Source organism: Gouania willdenowi, chromosome 17 (genome assembly GCF_900634775.1).
Source record: "Gouania willdenowi chromosome 17, fGouWil2.1, whole genome shotgun sequence".
Taxonomy (NCBI): domain Eukaryota; kingdom Metazoa; phylum Chordata; class Actinopteri; order Blenniiformes; family Gobiesocidae; genus Gouania; species Gouania willdenowi.
Genome location: NC_041060.1, coordinates 36,796,462 through 36,818,404, shown reverse-complemented (window position 1 = coordinate 36,818,404; position 21,943 = coordinate 36,796,462). Strand labels below are relative to the sequence as shown.

The window sequence follows — 21,943 nt, the reverse complement described above, 5'->3', positions numbered from 1 at the left end:
TATAACACTACAAAGTACAGTATGTACACCTCTATGTACATACAACCTTCACACAAACTCATTTGGACATAATTGACAACTCAACTTAAGCTCCTCCCACTATATGAATACATACTTCTAAAGGGAACTGCACTAGTTCTATTAAGGTGAAAAACAAGAGAAAAGTGGAGAATAAACCAGTGTTACTACTGCAGTCATGGACATTAAATCAATATCTAAATACATCTAAATTTATTAAAACCTGTAGTTATTTCATATATAATTACAATAAGGGGTTATCTTCTGATAGAAGTATCAGTCTATTTGTCAAAGTGTCCTTGAGCAAGGCACTGAACCCTAAGTTTCCCCCAGAGGTTGACCAGTGCCTTGCATGGCTCTTAGAGATGACTACAGTGTGGGAATAAAGATATATATATATATATAAAGTCCATTTACCATTTAATATCACATTAGTATAGAACTAAGCACTGTACACGCACACACAGAGACACACACGGACAGAAAGGGTGAAAATAATAGAGGAAGTAGTTCCAGCACACAGAGGGAAGCCTGTAAAAACTGGCCTGGATCACACTTGGATTTTGAGCAAATGGAAAGTGGGCGGAGCCTGCTAGATTCTATCATCACATCTAGTGTCATCAGTCACTATGATGTGGACACACACATACAAACACACACTCACAGACAGACATACAAACACAGACAGACAGACAGACAGACAAACACAGACAGACAGACAGACAGACAGGCAGACAGACAGACGACACACACACACACACAGACAGACACACACATAGACAGACACAAACACACACACAGACAGACACACACACATAGTCACAAACACACACACAGACAGACACACACATAGACACAAACACAGACAGACAGACACACACAGACACAAACACACAGACAGACACACACAGACACAAACACAGACAGACAGACACACACAGACACAAACACAGACAGACAGACACACACAGACAGACAGAGACACACACACGCATAGACAGATACAAACACACACACAAACACACACACAAACAAACAGACAGACAGACACAAACACATAGACAGACAGACACACACACACACACACAGACAGACAGACAGACAGACACATACATAGACACAAACACAGACAGACACACACACACAGACACAAACACACAGACAGACAGACACAAACACAGACACAAACACAGACAGACAGACACACACACACAGACAGACAGACACAAACACAGACACAAACACATAGACAGACAGACACACATAGACACAAACACACACACAGACAGACACACACATAGACACAAACACAGACAGACAGACACACACAGACACAAACACACAGACAGACACACACAGACACAAACACAGACAGACAGACACACACAGACACAAACACAGACAGACAGACACACACAGACAGACAGAGACACACACACGCATAGACAGATACAAACACACACACAAACACACACACAAACAAACAGACAGACAGACACAAACACACACACACAGACAGACAGACACATACATAGACACAAACACAGACAGACACACACACACAGACACAAACACACAGACAGACAGACACAAACACAGACAGACAGAGACACACACACGCATAGACAGATACAAACACACACACAAACACACACACAAACAGACAGACAGACACACACACGCACACACAGAGAGACAGACAAACAGACACATACATAGACACAAACACATAGACAGACAGACACACACACGCATGGACAGACACAAACACACACACAAACACACACACACACAGACACACACATAGACACAAACACACAGACAGACAGACAGACAGACACACATAGACACAAACACATAGACAAACAGACAGACAGACACACATAGACACAAACACACAGACAGACAGACACACACACACACGCATAGACAGATACAAACACACACACAAACACACACACAGACAGACACATACATAGACACAAACACATAGACAGACAGACAGACACACACACGCATAGACAGACACAAACACACAGACAGACAGACAGACAAACACACACACGCATAGACAAACACAAACACACACACAGACAGACAGACACACACATAGACACAAACACAGACAGACAGACACACACAGACACAAACACACAGACAGACAGACACAAACACATAGACAGACAGACACAAACACATAGACAGACACACATAGACACAAACACACACAGACACAAACACACAGACACATACATAGACACAAACACATAGACAGACAGACACACACACTCACACAGACAGACAGACAGACAAACAGACACATACATAGACACAAACACATAGACAGACAGACACACACACGCATGGACAGACACAAACACACACACAAACACACACACACACACACACACAGACAGACAGACAGACACACACAAACACACACACACACACACAGACAGACAGACAGACACACATAGACACAGACAGACAGACACACACATAGACACAAACACACAGACAGACAGACAGACACACACAAACACATAGACACAAACACATAGACAGACAGACAGACATAGACACAAACACACAGACAGACACACACACGCATAGACAGATACAAACACACACACAGACAGACAGACAGACACAAACACATAGACAGACAGACACACACACTCACACAGACAGACAGACAGACAAACAGACACATACATAGACACAAACACATAGACAGACAGACACACACACGCATGGACAGACACAAACACACACACAAACACACACACACACACACAGACAGACAGACAGACAGACAGACACACACAAACACACACACACACACACAGACAGACAGACAGACACACATAGACACAGACAGACAGACACACACATAGACACAAACACACAGACAGACAGACAGACACACACAAACACATAGACACAAACACATAGACAGACAGACAGACATAGACACAAACACACAGACAGACACACACACGCATAGACAGATACAAACACACACACAGACAGACACAAACACATAGACAGACAGACACACACATAGACACAAACACACAGACAGACACACAGACACAAACACATAGACAGACAGACAGACACACATAGACACAAACACACAGACAGACAGACACACGTAGACACAAACACACAGACAGACACACACACGCATAGACAGATACAAACACACACACAAACACACACACACAGACACAAACACACAGACAGACAGAGACACACACACACACAGACAGACAGACAGACAAACAGACACATACATAGACACAAACACATAGACAGACAGACACACACACGCATAGACAGACAGACACAAACACACACACAGACAGAGAGACACGCACACACACAGACAGACAGACACGCACACACACACAGGCAGACACATAGACAGACACACACAGACAGACACACACACGCATAGACAGACACAAACACACACACAGACAGACAGACACGCACACACACAGACAGACACACACACACACACACACACACACAGGCAGACACATAGACAGACACACACAGACAGACACACATGATCTACTAATTTGTGTGATCATGAAATGAAAGTCACAGATCTGACGTATGAAATGTATCTCATATATGATGGAAAATAGCAACACATATGTTTTGTGACATCATCATTTCCTGGATGTAAACATGAAGCCGAGTGTCCCGCAGCAAATGGACGCATGTGTCAAATATCTACGTAATCCCGTGTGATTTCAGCATGATGTTTATTTTCCACGTGTGACGCATTGAAATACAAAGTAAATGACAATAGTTAAGTCTATTTACCATATTAAGCATGTTTGGTATGATTTATGGAAATGTGATGAACGTCTAAAGGTCTTTTCACTCTGGAAGTGTGCATACACGACCTGCAGGGGTCATAGGTCAGAGGGATATAAATGTAAACATACGCTGAGATTTTGTACGATAAAGATAGACTTAATCTGTGTGATATTTAATATATTACAACACTCAGACTGTACTCACTCACTTAGACCGACTTTAAACAAACACGTTTCATTGAATATTTATGCTTTATTTGTAACAGATGAAAAGTCACAAAAAATAAATTCAAGAAGTGCATATGCATAATCTATGGTTAGCTGAATGTGTGAATAAAATGTAGAAATATAAACGATATATTGTTTAATATTATAAATGATAACTAAACACATTAATGGCACTGTGAGACACAATATACTGTATATTCTATTTCTAATCACTTGGTCTAATGATGTGCTCATCACTAATAATTGATCCATATCACAGACATGTACTGTATACACAGTAAACTAGTTGTTATATAACACCAGGCAGGTACTACAGTATGCATTCTTACTTACTAAAAGGTATATTATGAGGTACACCATTCATTAATCAGCTTCATATTATTATTTTTATTAAGCTATTACATTACATTACAGGTCATTTTATTAGCATATGTTCTTTGTGAAGTGCTTTTTTCTGCATGTGTATAATTATCATTATTAGTGTTGTTTTTTAAATACACCGCTCTTTACCGTTTATACTAATACTTTATAAGTATTTTCTGACTCTGATAAAGTGAAAAAGCACTGATCAGCTGATTCATGTTTACTAAATGTGACGATAACCTGAGTCACTGTTGAAGCTCATGTGCAGCATTAGCTTTAGCAGCATTAGCTTTAGCAGCATTAGCTTTAGCAGCATTAGCTTTAGCAGCTAACTCAGTGTTTCTGCCTTGGAGAGTGATACCACGTTTGCACAAAACATCTTTGAAGGAATCAATGCTTTAACGTTAAAATCATGTAAATCTGTGTCACACACGTCTTACACCATCAGTTATGGTGAGTTTATCACTCTGACCTTTGACCTCATGAGCAACAACTCAACCAGTGTGAAAAGGCTTATTAGATAAAGTTCAGTCAAGGCTCTGTGGCTCCTTTACGTGACATCATCGTCATCATCATACAGATTAAATTATTAGAATAATAATAATAATACATGTTATATAATAATATACATATGAAATCATAATATGTTAGATAATAATATTAATAATAGAAATTAAATTATATTAAATGTTAAATAAATAAATATATGTTAAATAATATTACATATTAAATAATAACATTACATATTAAATAATAATAATACCACATATTAAATAATAATAGTACATGTTAAATAATAATAGTACATGTTAAATAATAATATTACATGTTAAATAGTAATAATACATATTAAATCATAATAATACATATAAAATCATAATAATAATAGAAATTAAATAATACATATTAAATAACAAAACATATTAAATGATAATGATACAAAGTAAATAATAATACAAATTAAATAATAATATTACATGTTAAATAATATTACATATTAAATATTACATATTAAATATTACATATTAAATATTACATATTAAATAATAATAATACATATTACAAAACATTACATGTTAAATAATAACATTACATTTTAAATAATAATAATATAAAAAAAAAGGTCAATATTAAAAACGTTTTTGTACTGCTAAAAGTTATTTAAAAGTTTTTAAAAATGATTCCCGTGCTTCCAAACTTCCTTTAAATCGCGGGTGACGGACTTCACTTCCTCCTCCGTCTCCATGACGGTCGTTAACCGACCATATCACAAACATTCTGCTTCTTCAGACAGAGGAATATAACATTTCTGTGAGTGGATGGGTCCACAACACGGCTCTACTATGATTAACGTTTGCTTAGCAGCTACTATGTAAACACACACACATGGCTGATGCGCGTGCGTGCACTACACCGGGATCTAAATGCTGAACGTACACAAAGGCGTTTAGAGAGAGAGAGAGTTGCGACTTTGGTGCATGACGCGTGTGCGCCTATCAGAGATAACGCCCGGAGGAGATGGAGATAGACAAAAACACACACACACACAGAGTACTTATAATAAAAGTAAAATAAAACAAAACAATATTTATACAAAAAGTACACAAAACGACAACAAAAATCCACAAAAACACACAAAATGACTCCAAAAAACAAACATTACAGAAAAATACACCAAACAACAAAAAAATATAAATATGACTTAAAAATAAATATACATAAAATAACTACAGAAATGCACAAAATTACACCGAAAAAGATACAAAAATACACAAAATGACTCCATGTTCATGTCTCATAGAATTAAACCAGATAAATCACTATTTTATTTTACACCCACACATAAACCTTTATAACACTACAGAGTACAGTATGTACACCTCTATGTACATACAACCTTATAACACATACTCATTTGGACATAATTGACAACTCTACTTAAGCTCCTCCCACTATATGAATACATACTTCCAACGGGCACTGCACTAGTAATAATAATACATATTAAATAATAATAATACATAATACTATCACATATTAAATATTAATAATAATACATACTATTACATATTAAATATTAATAATAATACATAATACTATTGCATATTAAATAATAATAATAATAATAATAATACATAATACTATTACATATTAAATATTAATAATAATACATAATACTATTACATATTAAATATTAATAATAATACATAATACTATTACATATTAAATAATAATAATAATACATACTATTACATATTAAATAATAATAATAATAATACATAATACTATTACATATTAAATATTAATAATACATAATACTATTACATATTAAATAATAATAATAATAATACATAATAATATTACATATTAAATAATAATGATAATAATACATAATACCATTACATATTCAATAATAATAATAATAATTAATACTATTACATATTAAATAATAATAATAATACATAATACTATTACATATTAAATAATAATAATAATACATAATACTATTACATATTAAATGAAAATAATACATAATAATATTAACTATTTAATAATAATAATAATTAATACTATTACATATTAAATAATAATAATAATACATAATACTATTACATATTAAATAATAATAATAAATAAAAATACTACATATTAAATAATAATAATAATAATACATAATACTATTACATATTAAATAATAATAATACATAATAATACATAATACTATTAACTATTTAATAATAATAATAATAATTAATACTATTACATATTAAATAATAATAATAAATAGAAATACTACATATTAAATAATAATAATACATAATACTATTACATATTAAATAATTATACATAATACTATTACATATGGCTAACACTAGTGAGAAACCAGAGCTGGAGGCCCCTCCCCCTGTCGCTAAAGTCTCCTGCTTAGGAACACTTCAGCTTCCAGGTGAAATACTGTAACGGAGTATCATTACACCCCTATTAAATAATAATAATAATAATACATATTAAATAATACTATTACATATTAAATTAATCTTTAATCAGCTTGAAGTATGTAGAAGAAGAAGTCATAAGGTGTTTACATAAGCAAATATGAGGCGTCCAGTGTTTTGTCATGGTGATGATGTACAGTAGGAGTAGATATATAGATAGTAGATATCCATCACGTTGCATATAACCTGATACATATGTGATTTAGGAGCAGATATCAAAGTGACCTGGGTTGTCTTTAACAGATCAGATACAGGTCTGAGGTCACATACCGTAAAACACACCTACCAACAGGTGAAATAAGATGCACACACACACACACAGTAGTGAATTAACACATAGTAAAGACATAAACTTATATACATAGAGTGAAAACCCATCTCTTCTAATGTGTCCACATTCTGTAAATGATCATCTCTAATGTCACCTTCATTGTTTTTCTTTTCTCTGTATTTAACATTTGTATTATTCTGTCCTTGTGAGGCCTTAAAGGCACTTTTAAATAAAATGAATTATTATTACAACTTTGTTTCTATGTTAATATTTATTAACTTTTCTGTTTTTAGTAACAGGAAATGTTTTTATTTCTTGTTTTGATAATAACATGAATGAGTAATAAGAACAATGTGATTAGTGAGCTTTAAATAAACCTCATTGCTGCTGTTCTGCTGAGAGGAAAGTAACATACTTTTTTCTGTTCTTGGCCGTGGCTGTGGGCGTGGCCGTGGGTGATGTCTGGGGCAGGGGCGTGGCAGCACCACCACCAGCAGCAGCAGCAGCGGGAGGCGGGGCATCCTTGCGTGGCCTGCCACGTGGTCTCTTGTCAGTGTTTGCAGGACTTCCTGTGGCTGTGACTCCTGTACTGCTGGGGGGCGGTGAGGGTCCCCGGTCAGAGGGCTCCACAGTCTTATCCTCTGATGACATTCTGAAAAACACACACACATTCCTCACATTCACCTACCGCTGCTCAAATATATACACATATACAACTGCTATAATAAAATATGTTCATTAATAAACAGGTGCACCATATCAGCATGCAGGGACAGCATGTGTGAGTGAGACTGTGATGGAAATGCACTGTTTCAACCCATGCTGTCTAAAGCAGTGGTTCTCAACCTTTTCTACTACTGAGGCTGCTACTCTCTCCACCTTTAAAGTGGTAGTAACTCAAAACCTACTTATTTACTAAAGCGTAAACCGTATAATAGTGTTAACCTAACCAGACCTGGTGTCGTTGTTTTGGTCACAATCACAGACCATTACATGCAATGGTCAACACCTCAGACCATTGCCAGAGTTATTTACTGAAGCATATATCGTATAATTGCGATAATTTAAAGCAGATAAGGTCATTATGTTCGCCCAGTACAAGATGAAACCTGGTCTTTAGTGGTAACATCTCAGATCATGGAGGATGCTGTAACACATATAATATTAATATTAACATAACCACTAGGAACTAGTGTATCATGTTGTTCTGCAGTCTGTGTCTTCTCCTCTCCCTCTGAGGGTTCTCTTTTCTGTTTCAGGTGTTTTGATGCTGGAGCTGGTGGTTCCTGATCAATGGTTCACAGCTAGTCTAGAACATTCTGATGGTCTATCCTTCTATTCTATTCTGTTTGTCCTTCTGTTCACTAACAACAACCAGTGGAACCAGATGTTCTCCACCTCTGAACCTGGTTCTAAAGGAGATTTATTCCTATCAAATAGAGGGAGTTTTTTCTTCCCACTGTCACTAAATGTTTGTTCATGTGGATCTTGTTGAGTTCTTTTTCTTACTATGGTCCTTATATTTTGTTAAGCGCTCTGAGATGACTTTGTTGTAATTTACCCTATATAAATAAAGTTGAGTTAAGTACAGGGACCCACAGTTAAAATACAAATAGTTCCAAAATACAGAACAGCCAATTATAACAAAATTCACACAAAAAAGAGGATTCGAGGGAGTGTTAAAGTTTGCCCATGATATAACACGTATAACTTTCTTCTGAAGAATCTCCAGTTTTCTAAGATAACTAGGATACGTGTTACACCATATAGGTAATTTCTTCATTCAATATTCAATGTTTTTTTTTAATTTAAAAATCTATATATACTCCGAGGAATTAAGTGCTCTCCACTCTCTCAATTGCGCTACCATTTTATTTAAACTGTATCTTTTCAATATTTTTACGGCTTCTATTTGAACAAAATACAATAAAATTAGTTTTAAGGATAACTTATTGCATTTTAACCAATTATCTACTTTGACTAATTCACAATTTACAATTGGTTGGAGTTTTTGTGTGACAGAAATAAATTGGTGTCATCAGCAAAGATTACTATGTGGAAAATAGTTGATGAATTCACAAAATCATTTATATATAATAAAAAGAAAAGTGGTCTCAATATGGAGCCTTGTGGAACTCCGCATGTAATAATTTTGTTTTGAGATTTGCTGTTATTTATTTGCACATATTGCTCCCTTTAATATAAGTAACTTCTGAACCAACTGAGTACTAGATTCTGTGACACCATAATGTTGCAATTTACCCAATCAAATGTCAAAATCAATGGTATCAAATGCCTTTCATAAATCAAAGAAAACACCAATTCCACACTCACCTTTATCAACAGATTTGATCTAATTGAACAAATCTAATTGATTTGTTCAATTAGATCAAGGATTGCCATATTCTTCTTTCTAAAGCCATATTGGGATGGGATGAGTATATCCAGTTTATCTATCACACACAACTCTCTCAAGTACCTTTGAAAATGTTGGTAAAATGTATATAAAGTAGTTTTTATCACCAGCTTTGTGAATTGGTATCATTTTTGCCATCTTAATCATTTCAGGTACCACTCCATGGAACAGAGAGATTTATACAATAGACAAGTGGATCTACAATTTTACTACATACATCATCCACACTGGCAGTATGGGAACTGTTTATAAGTGTTTCACCTATAGAACTATAGGATCATTTAGTTTGGTTTTGGTGTCAGGAAGGATAGTGGATTTATTACCTCAGCTGATCATTATTTAATACTTTCCAACAATGCTTTTGATCACCACGAGAAGCCTTAAGATCTTTATAATAGTTCTGCTTACTTGTTCGTATCGTATTAGTTCGTTTATTTTTATATTTGGTATACTTTTCTTTATTTCCATCAGTTGGACTTTTGATGTATTTCTCTTATTGATTGCCTTCAGTACACCCTTAGTGAGCCATGCAGTTCACTCTTTTGTATTGTTTTCTTTTCTGGTATTGTAGTCTTAATGCTGTCAGTTGTTTCATTAATAAAAGTATTATAGGCTTCTTCAGGAGTTATACAGTAAGGCGTTTTTTGCCTAAGATTTTCAGATAATCTATATAGTGTAAGTACTTTTTCTGTTATTACTTTTACTTTCCTTTTAAAAAGAAGTTTGTTAGGTTGATCCCTAAACATTGTTTCAAGATTGATGAAGAGAACATTAGGGCAGTGATCAGAAATATCCGACAGTATTACACCTGAATCAAAATGAGCATTTTGACTATTTATAATGATATTGTCAATTATTGATTTAGAGGTTTCTGTCTCTCTGGTATATGAATTTATTGTTTGGAAAAACGTTGAATAATAAAGACATTTCAGGAAGCCATTTTTCATGCCATTTTCTTTGGCTAAATTGATGTTAAAGTCACCAAGAATAAAACAATTTTGATTGATATTATTTATACATGATAGTAAATCATCCAATTTGGTCATGAAACAATTTCGGTCAGAATCTGGAGGTTGATATATTACACCTATAATTATATTTTTCTTATTTTTGACATTTACTTCCATGAATAAAGCATCTGACGTTCTGTATTTAATGTAGTTATTAAGAGGTCTTGAGTCAGTCTTGAATACAAATAAACAAAACATTAAATATTTTTAGAACTATCTTTAAACTTTATTCTGTTAAATATGGTTTTGTTATACAATGTATGTTTTACATTATGTTATGGAATTGTATATTATGTTTATATAATTTATTATATTAAATGCATTTATAATAATGCATCAATAGCGCTTTTTTTGGACACTCAAAGATGCCTTGCAGAATTAAGGGATTATTCTTTCACTCCACGCTTAGTGGTGGTAAACTACTATTGTAGCCACAGCTGCCCTGGGGCAGACTGACGGAGGCAAGGCTGCTAAAGTGTGCCATCGGCCCCTCCCACCACCACCACTCACTCACGACATTCATACGAGGCAATGTGGGTGAAGTGCCTTGCCCAAAGACACAATGACAAATACCACTGAGGTGACTGCCACCCCACTGTGGCACCTGGAATTCTCAGTGGTCTCCATCATCTACTGACCAGGACCAGACCTGCTTATCTTCACAGATCTAACGGGATTGGGCAATGACAGGCTGGTATGTCCACTACTATTTATAACTTAAATAACTATAAATTAATGGCCTAAACATATTATTTCCAACATATGCTAACAGTGTTTTTTATTGGTGCTTGAGAGTTTTTCCATAGTTGTGTTGACCTTTTTAATGTTAAAGATGTTTAAAAGTGTTGAAATTCGGCCTTTTTTCTTCAGGTCCTTTATTTTGAAAAGGTTAAGCTAATCAATAGATGTTAATAATGGCCGATATGAAACACATTTTCCAGGCATTGCCCAGCCTTAGTCTACATGGCCATCATGTGCTGTAAATGGACTTTGTATTTCTATTGTAATTCTGTGAAGCTCTTTGTGACTTCTCCATCTGTGAAAGATGCTATATAATACTTTAGTAGGATAAAAAAAAAAAAAACACTATTTTTTTTAAAGTTAATATTGTTTACATAAGTCATGGTACAGTTGACAGTGAGTTATATTTTAAATAAAATGGACAACCAAACAACAAACTCCAAATCTTTATTAGTGGTTTAGATTAGTCAGCTAATAGAAAGCTTAGTCATTAGTGATAGTATGACACTTTTATACATCTGTTTATTTCATAACAGTGTCAGGTAAACACATTACATCTTGATCCTAGGGCTGTCCTCATAACTTTTTCATTAACAATACAATACCAATATTGCAGTATTGGTTAAACAATATCATATTCAATCAAAAATACTTTTAGGACTCATTTTGTTGTGTGGAATGTTAGAAATGATCATCAACCAACGGGTTACAGACATTTAACCATAAAACAGAATATTCTACAGTTTAAATAAATGACCTCGATAGATCCACAAAGGAGGTTTTCAGTTCAAATCTCTAGAAAGATCCAGAATTTTTGAGTCTGCTTTTCTCTATCGTTACACAAACATATGTATTTACTTGCAGTCAGACACATGCGTTAGAGATTACAGTTAACGTTAATTTTTCTAAAAAATGTTAGACCATCTCAAAACTTTTATCTACACTTTTATAATCTGTAAAAAAAAAACTCAAAAAATGACCTTGGATGAAAGGAAGGAGTTCTATTTCATCCTTCCTGATCACTAGAGGCGGGGCTTCAAGCACTAAATAATACCACATCGCGCATGCGCAGGTCGAGTAGCTATACCAACAAAGTCACATGTGACCCCTGATGACCAACAGGTCTATATCTTCCGGTGTCAGAGGATCTGTTCCTTCAGATCTTCTCTCAACACGATGATTCCAAGGGACCAGAGGCTCTGGCGGTCATCCAGGATTCATAGAACCGCAGTTACATATGTAACTCTCATTCTATTTCATCCTAGCTGAAGCTGCCTAGATGTCCCTCCTTTCTGGGTCTTGAAAGGTCATTTGAAGGAGGGCCTGTCTGAGGATCCCTGCATGAACTAAAGCTACATGCCTCCCGCCATGAGGGCCACTCAACTGGCACAGGTGAAGGAACTCCTGGGGGGAAGCTCACCAGGGTATTTATCACCTCAGCTTACCCCGGCTCAAGGGCTGACCCCTCCTGACTGGTTGAAGCGTAAAACGGCGGAGACCAGGGGTGCCCCTAACCGGAAGAGGCCCAGGGAGGCCAAGCTTGCACACCGAATGGACCAGCTTAAGGCGGAACTTAACCAGATGAAGGCTGCCTTCTTCCTAAAGCAGACTGAGGCAGGAAAGAGCAGTGTGGCCCCGCCTGCTCCTCCTGATCCTACCACTGTTATCGAGGAGGACATCCTCTCGATGGTGGCATCTGCCACAGAATTTGGCGCATATGGGGATGCACTCTCTCAGGGGAGGGCTTGCCAGGCCTCAGTGGCCGGGTCCTGTTCCTCTGCCCTCAGCTCGGGACGGGGCTCTGTGAATGACTCCATGGTTTCCCTCATTTGTGGGGCCCTGGCGCATCTGCAACTGGACCCGCCTCAGCCAGAGCTGCCCTCCGCGAGTGCCTTTTTTTGGGGCAGCTCGGTACCAGTAACCTTTATGGTGCCTCCCTCTGAGGAGTACCTGAAGGAGCTGCATGCATGCTGGAGAGACTCGAGAGCCCTCTCCCACGCTACCTCAGATGGTCGGACACTCGCTGCTATGCAGGATGTCGGCGGTAGAGCCACCCATTGCTGCTCTCATCATATCTCCTGACCAGGCCCTTTGGCAGGATGCAAGGTGTCCCCGTACTCAATGCCGGGTAACAGATGACCTCCTGTCAAACGTTGTTTATGAGGCAGCAGCCCGTATGGGGTGGATAGGAAACCCTATGTCCCACCCCCTGCCGGCTCTCACTGTCTCCCTGCCAGAGGCCTTACCGGACACGTCGGTGCACGGCCTTAGCGATGCGTTCCTGCAGGCTTTCGCGCAGATGACGAGAGAGCTGGGGTGGGTGATGTCCACACTCATCCAGGCTCACCGCCAGGTTTGGCTGGCGCAGTCATCCTTCACTGAAGCCAGCAGGAGGGTCCTTCGCAGTGTGCCAGTGGAGCCAGGAGAGCTGTTCAGCAGCTCTGGAGGCTCTTGAACGGACAATCCAGGCTCGGCAGACCAGGCAGCAGCTCTCTGGTCTCAGAAGGTGTCTGCCCACCCATAATAGGCCTAGAAGTACTGTGGTTCCTCCTCAGACCGGCTTTTAGTCCCCAGCTAGCACCAGTGGTCACAAGCAACCTCAGCGCCCGGCACAACATCCTAGCCGGCGGACAACTCAGGACTTTTGGGCCCCCAATCGCCTGCCCTCCAGGCAACCTCAGACCTGGGGCTCAAATCGCCATCCCCCCGGAGCCTTTTGCGGCCAGGGGGCCAGGCCCTGAGACTTTTTGGCTGGCTGTCAGCTGTTTTTCCCAGACACAGCTCAGCTATTGGGCTGCTTCAACACCGGACGCTTGGGTGGATTCCACCCTCGCCCAAAAATACAGACCACAGTTCAGACGCCAGCCCCCAGCCATTGGCCAGGTCAAGACGACCATCATAGTTGACCCGGCAAAAGGCTTTGCGCTCGACCAAGAGCTGTCTCCCCTCTTGGTCAAAAGTGCCATCAAGCAAGTAGACCCTGTGACTCAGCCCAGGGGTTACTACTCAACGTACTTTCTTGTGACAAAGGATGGCGAACTATTTTAGATCTGCAGGGTCTCAACAGGTTCCTGAAGGTCTTGTCCTTCCATATGCTCAGCACAGCAGAGGTTCTACGTGTTGTAGGCAGGGGAGAATGGTTTACTTCCATCGACCTAAAGGATGCTTACTTTCACATCCCCATCTTTCCCCAACACACAGTTCAGGGTTCCTCCGTTCTTCCGTGGCTGGTGTGAGCACCGTCGCAGTCACCTGAATCCTGTGAAGAGCTGCCTTACACCTTCCCAGACCATCACCTTTCTGGGTGTGGATAAGGGCTTATCCATCACTTTGGCGGGTGGCCAGCATTCTGGGCCTCCTTCCCCTCTTCCGGGGGGGCAGGAGGCTCTCTTATGTGAAATTTCTGCAGCTCTTGGTCAAGCTGACGTCAGCCACATCTGTGGTGCCACTAGGTCTGTTGTCGCTATGCCCCCTCCAGAGATGGCTCAACAGCTTCCACCTAGATGCGAAGTGGCACAGGCACAGGACACTCAGTGTTTCAGCAATGGCTCACTACACTGGCCCAATGACGAAAGCCGTCATTTATGTCAAGAAATATGGCCATGGGCTTGCTTCCGGCCCGCCGCGAGCATGTCACGACCAATGCCTCCCTCCCTGGGGTGCAGTCTGGCAACACCAAACAGCTCAGGGGCAGTGGGCCGCTCGGGTCTGCAAAGACCACATCAATGTCTTAAAGCTACGGGCTGTGCACCTGGCTCTGCAGCGTTTTCTGCCAGGTCTCAGAGGGAAGCATGTCCTTGTGCTGAGGTGGAGCCCTGAGCACTCGGGGGTCACCTTGTGGCCGACTGCCACTTTTCTGCCGAAGGTTCTGTCAAGGTCCAACGTCAATCGGCCGATACTGCTGGCACGTTTTAACTCTCCTCCAGAGGAGGACAGCAGAAGGTCAGCGATGCTCTGCCCCGTGCGGGCCTTACGGGCATATATCAAATGTACTGCCGGTATAAGTGAATCCGACCAGCTGTTTGAGTGTTACTGCGGTCACAAGAGAGGTTGTGCTCACTCGAAACAGAGGTTGTCCCACTGGATTGCAGACGTGATCAACCGGGCATATCAGACTGTTGGTCGCTCTATGCCCTCTGGGGTGCTGTGCCACTCCACGAGGGGTGTCTCTATATCGTGGGTTGCCCTAAGAGGTGTGCCCCTGGAGGACATTTGTGCCGCAGCCTCTTGGGCAACGCCACGCGTTTCCTCTCGCTGTCTCCAACCTTCTCTGGAACGGATTCTTTCTTTTTGTTGCGGCAAACCGCCACATACCAGTCCGTCTCCATCATCATCCTCCGTCCCTGACGGCTTGTGGGCTTGTTCGTGTGCGTGGGTCTCGTCGCACGAAAAAAATACATAGCAGTTTGGCTTGTGAGGTTGTTGCGGCAAAAACAGTATTGGGTCCCGAATGCGAGTAGAGCCGATACCGCCAGAGGAAACACGTCATAACAGTTATATATGTATATATTCATTAAAGTAACCAATGGTAAAATGGTAAATGGACTTGATTTTATATAGAGCTTTATCACCACTGAAACAGTCTCAAAGCGCTTTACATATCAGCTCATTCACCCAATCACTCTCACATTCACACACCAGTGGGACAGGACTGCCATGCAAGGCACTAGTCGACCACTGGGGGCAACTTAGGGTTCAGTGTCTTGCCCAAGGACACTTCGACACATAGTCAGGTACTGGGATCGAACCCCCAACCTCTCGATCAGAAGAGGACCCACTACCACCTGAGCCACGGTCGCACAATCAAATGTATCACTGTTATTATTTATATCAAATCACCAAATCAGATTACAAAAGAAATAAATATACAGTATATAAAAACAACTCAAATATTAGCTTGTTCAGCTCATTTAATCTGATCTAACAGAAAAATAAATAAAGACTTCCAAACAAAACTTAAATCAACAGCATATAGCTAAACATGTTGCTGTGCACAATCAAAGCAGCCAGTTGCAGCGCATCGCTGCAGAGGAAATGGGCCCAACAAGGATACATCTCTCGCTAACTGTACCATTAGTTAGCTGCTGCCATCATCGTTCATTCACCTGGTCTGTTCCTTAAGGTGTTCCTTTTGTTCCGCGAGCAACAGTTGTGTTTCTGTCATATAGTTATGATGCAAAACAATCCATTTTTGAACATTTATTAATAGTTATTGAATATGTATTGGCACTAAGCATGTGGACATTAATGGATATCAATCAGTATTTAGATACAAACGATACGAGTTTATTGATTCATTCAGTGACATCGGTACAATTTACAGGTGAAATCCAGATGCATTGGTCACTGTGTGCCTGCATCAGTAAAATCCATGGTTGCATTCATCCATCCATCATCCATCCATCATCCATTTTCTGACTTGTTCCTATTTTCAGGGTCGCGGGGCGTTTTTTTTATGCTGTATTTAATTCTATCCTGTTTTTCTGAGGTACACTGAATGCACCACCACATGCTTCACGTGTTGTTTTGAACACGAACTGAAGCAGGAAGCATGTTGGTACTGCTACAAAGTTACAGAAACATGGAGGTCAGCTAGAGCAGCAGCTAGAGATGAGATTTATAACGCACATAAAAACTACAAATCAGTTGTAGAAAGATGGTAAAGTTGACCAGAATCATGTGGTTTGTAAAGAATGGCGTGCTGCTAAACCTAAACAAACTGAGGGTGCATATGTATGTATGTGTATATATATAAAACAGATTCCGCTGAGGCAGACTGGAATCAGCGCTCCAGCTAAACTGGTGAGAAAAGTACCTCTAACAACTTAGTCTAAGGTGGTATTCTAGAGCTCCCTCTACCTGTGATAAACACATAACTGACCCCACATCTGTTTTTAAAGTGTGTTTAATGTCGCTTTATTTTATTCTTTGTTTTATGGACATTAAATATGACTCAGTGAGGGTCTGTTTACAGCAGCTGTGACCGTTAAATAGCTTTTATTTTTCTTTGCACTAACGGTAGTAAAGATGTAATAGAAAAAGGTTATTATTAGTATTATAAATGTTAATGCTACTGTATTATATAATACCTGCTGAACAGTTCATATTAGTTTCTGTGGCAGACAGAATATAGACCTTACTATTAGGGATGCACAGAAATTAAAATTTGTGGCCAAAGCTGAATAAAATATAAACGCTTGGCTGAATACCGAATACAGTTAAGTTTTTTCACTATTTTTTTAAATAGTGTATAAACAGCCTAGAATAAATTTTTAGACATGGTTTTTTAAAGAAAGTAAATGTTTATTGAATATTCTGACATGTTTTAAATATTCCAGTCGTCTTTGCTTTTCATAAAAACCACAACAAAGTTTATCATTTATATTAACCCTTCAAATAAAACAAAACATGTATTCCAAAAAAACCCTAAAGTGCATTAAAGGTGAGGTATGATGAATAAATGACTTTCTAATGGTTTATCTACAGTGATAAACATCCTTTAGCTTCATTCAGTTCAAAGTGTAAGAAGTTCTGTTTCCTCTCTCGTTATTACACATTTTATAAAGAGTCAGCTTTAAACGGAACAGTTGATTTTACCCACGTATACTGTATATATATTATAGAGTTGTCACGATACCAAAATGAGTAACCACTACTATATATCGTGAAACTGAAGCCTTTATTATTATTATTATTATTATGAACTGTAATGTATCTGTACAAGTTAGAAATATTTGTAGTGTTTGGTGCACGATAAGAGTACATGAACAAAAACATATAAGCAATAAAAAACTAATAAATGAAATTAGAATTAATATGGTTGAAATAAAAAAAATTATCGTTCCTTTGCACATCAATTTATGTTTAACTAATATAATCAACTTAGGATATTAAATCTAGTCTATAAAAAAAATAAAATAAATAAACTATTAGACAAAATGTTTCTTCTCCAACATAATTAACCATAAAGGATAAAATAGAATAAACAGGAACTGATTCCCTAAGAAAACTATATTTATGTATTTTCTGGGTGACGTCACTGGTGTTTTATGAGATTGGATGTGACTCCTCCTTTGTATGTATATCATCTGTAAACATTCTTTGTATATTGTAAAATAAAATTTAAAAAAATTACTGAGTCCATTCGGAAAAAACAAACAAAAAGTGTTCCTCCTTTAGCTCCTATAGCTGGTGACAGCGCCTGCACAGTAGATCTCCTACTGCTTTACCATCTCTGCTTCGCTTAAAGACAATAATTCCAAATGGAACTTTAGGAGTTTGTTTTTTGTTTTTAGCAAAATTTGTGACGCCACTGATGATGACACCAATGCGGGAGACTCACCGCTCAGACCCGGTGCTTCTGCCATGTCTTTGTGACTGAAAAGTCGTGCAAGCGTCCAGGAGAGACAGAACTTGTTTTTTCACAAGCAAGCAGCATGCAGTGAGTTTAGACTGTGCAGTGAGAGGAGGAGAGTAGAGGCAGCCACTATGTAGCGGAAACTGGTACCGGTAGTATCATAATCTACGGTAGAAACGTCGTGTAGAATTTCTAGTATAGTAGGAACCGTTACAATTTGGCACCATGGGGAATCGTGCAACTATATATATATATATATATATATATATATTAACCAGGCATGAGTAACTATAACTACAATCATCATCACCTTTACCTATTACACTATGAACTGAGGCCTTAAAGTAAGGCTGAATCTAAGATTAAAGGATATGTATGTTACTAGATTTAATAGCAGTAAAGTGTCTAAAGAGGGAAAGATGGTGAAAATAAGTTTGACTTTTCATATGTTTCCCTTTATTTGTCAGCAGAACACACACGCACACAGAACTCCTGTAGTGTGTTGTTACAGTTCAGTGAATTAAATGAGACCCACTACACAAAAAGTTACTAGAACAGATCCATCAGAGAAGTCACATCATCATCATGTGTTCACATGACCTCATCAAAACGTTCACTGTTGGGATCAATAAACAGTGAGACCCCTGTCATATGTAGTCTGCCATTAACAAACCAGATGTACTTTGATTATGGTAAATATCTGTTCATCGCTGACGCCTCTGATGATGACGTCAACATTTAAACAGATGTTAAACACAGTGAACGTTGTGTTGTGACGTGGTGTAACGTTGGCCTGTGATTGGCTGCTGCGCTAATGGAGGAACACTTCCATTCACACCTGATGTGATCACAACTCAACAACACGCACCCGTGCACGTTTGGAGCCGCTCCAGCACGCGCTGTAACCAGCGGCAACCGTCGACGCAGGTCATCAATAAACATGAAAACCAAGACATTGGACACACCGCAGCAGTAGATAATGTAGAAGCAGATAAAGTGAGATATTTAATAACCATGGTGTGTGGGTCTCACCTTCCAGCCCTAAACGTGATGATTGATCCTCTTCATGTCCAATAAAGTGGGGGGGTTGTGGGGTGGGGGTCGCACTTTGATCACCCAGCTAGCCTAGCAGCACTAGCACCGCGGCGCACATCGCGCTAATCCCGCCGCACAGCCTCACATCCAGCCGTGGACCCAGCGGGCTGAAGCCGGCCCGACCCCGGCATCAGCGGGAGGAGGAAGAAGAGGAAGAGGAGGAGGAGTGGGGGGTGGGGGGGTCGCGGTCCTTTCTCCGCTGACAGCTGTCGTCACACGGGCTGCTGTAAAGGCAGCTAGCTGCTGTTAGCTATCAGCTAGCTGCCGTTAGCCACCAACAGGCTCCGTCCGAGCCGAGCAGAGGCGCTAACCCAGAGCTGGAGAGCAGCTGCGGGGATGGAGGAGCTCCTCGGCCGGCCTGCCACGCAGCAGCAGCGGCCTCCGTCTCTGAAACGCACCGGGGGCCGAACCAACAGCCGTCCGTCCGTCCGTCCGTTAAACACCATACACGCTGGACCCCGGCCCCGATAAGAGCTGTGGACCTCAGGAGGACAGAGGGGAAGATGACGCCTCGGTGCTCTCCGTTACGGTGGCCATATCTAAAGATAAGTGGCGCCGCAGCGCAGCCTTCAGCAGGCGGAGCACAAACTAGACCCAGCTCCTACTGCGCTCGACACTGCGATTACTCCGCCAGGTAGGACGAACAGGAGCGGGTTTTTCACCTGGCGACACTGCTGTGAACTTTAAAACTACTCACACCACTGACGGGTGACATTTTCTACCAAATACTCCCTGACCCTGCGGAGGGATACGAGCATTTAGTAAATAAAATAATGGCCAGGGAGGGACGCAAAACACGGAGCGGAACGTGGACTGGACCAGCTCAGAAGGAAAACAGAGCCACAAACAGTGGGTATTAATGTGAATGAGTGAACACACACACACACACACACACACACACACACACGCACACACACACACACACACACACACACACACACAGGGTAGAGGAAAGGCTGCAAAGTGTCCGCTGTTAATGAAAGGGTTAAGTTTAGAGGGGTGTGTGTGTGTGGGGGGGGGGGGGGGGGGGGGGGGGGGGGGGTCAGAGACCATCAAAGGCAAGTGAACAAGTGTTGCTTAAATGTGCCTCTAAATACACACTGTGTCTTTAAATTAAAGCTGACGCCTTTGCAGCGCCTCCTCTTATGCAAACTAGGAGCCCCCCCTGCTGGAGGGCAGCTGACATGACGACCTATGGCTCTGCACGTCATCACCATCATCGTCATCTTCACTAATCCAGGAGTTCTCAACCATTGGGTCAGGACCCCATTTGGGGTCGCGAGACACTGCAAGGGGGTCACCAGATGTCTTCAAGAAACCAAGAATCTGAACAATTTCAGCCCATTTTTACTTATTTTTACATTTTTTCTACATCTCCACCAAACTCATCATATTTTAACCTATTTTTATCACTTTTTCTTTCCATATTTTTGCTCCTTTTAATATATTTTTGCTACATTTCTGACACTTCTACATCACATTTTAATTCCTTTTCTACACATTTTTTCCACTTTCCAGACATGTTCATCATTAATAAACCCTTTCTACCACTTTTACACCTAATGTCACATTTGTTGACCTATTATTAACACTTTTAACCTCTTTTTACCAT

The 21,943-nt window shown here is 39.6% G+C and overlaps 1 protein-coding gene across 8 annotated transcripts in view; it reads right to left on the bottom strand.

Moving 5' to 3' along the window:
- kmt2cb (lysine (K)-specific methyltransferase 2Cb) overlaps window positions 1-21,064 on the bottom strand; it is a 154,656-nt gene extending 133,592 nt beyond the window's left edge. For all 8 annotated transcript variants that reach the window (XM_028471917.1, XM_028471918.1, XM_028471923.1 and 5 more), the window contains exons 1-2: window positions 20,269-21,064; window positions 8,128-8,364 (exon numbers count right to left, since the gene is read on the bottom strand). In XM_028471917.1, the coding sequence (XP_028327718.1) occupies window positions 8,128-8,363 (236 nt within the window). In that variant the 5' untranslated portion in view covers window position 8,364; window positions 20,269-21,064. The remainder of the gene's footprint in view (window positions 1-8,127; window positions 8,365-20,268) is intronic.
- Window positions 21,065-21,943: the final 879 nt, after the last annotated feature.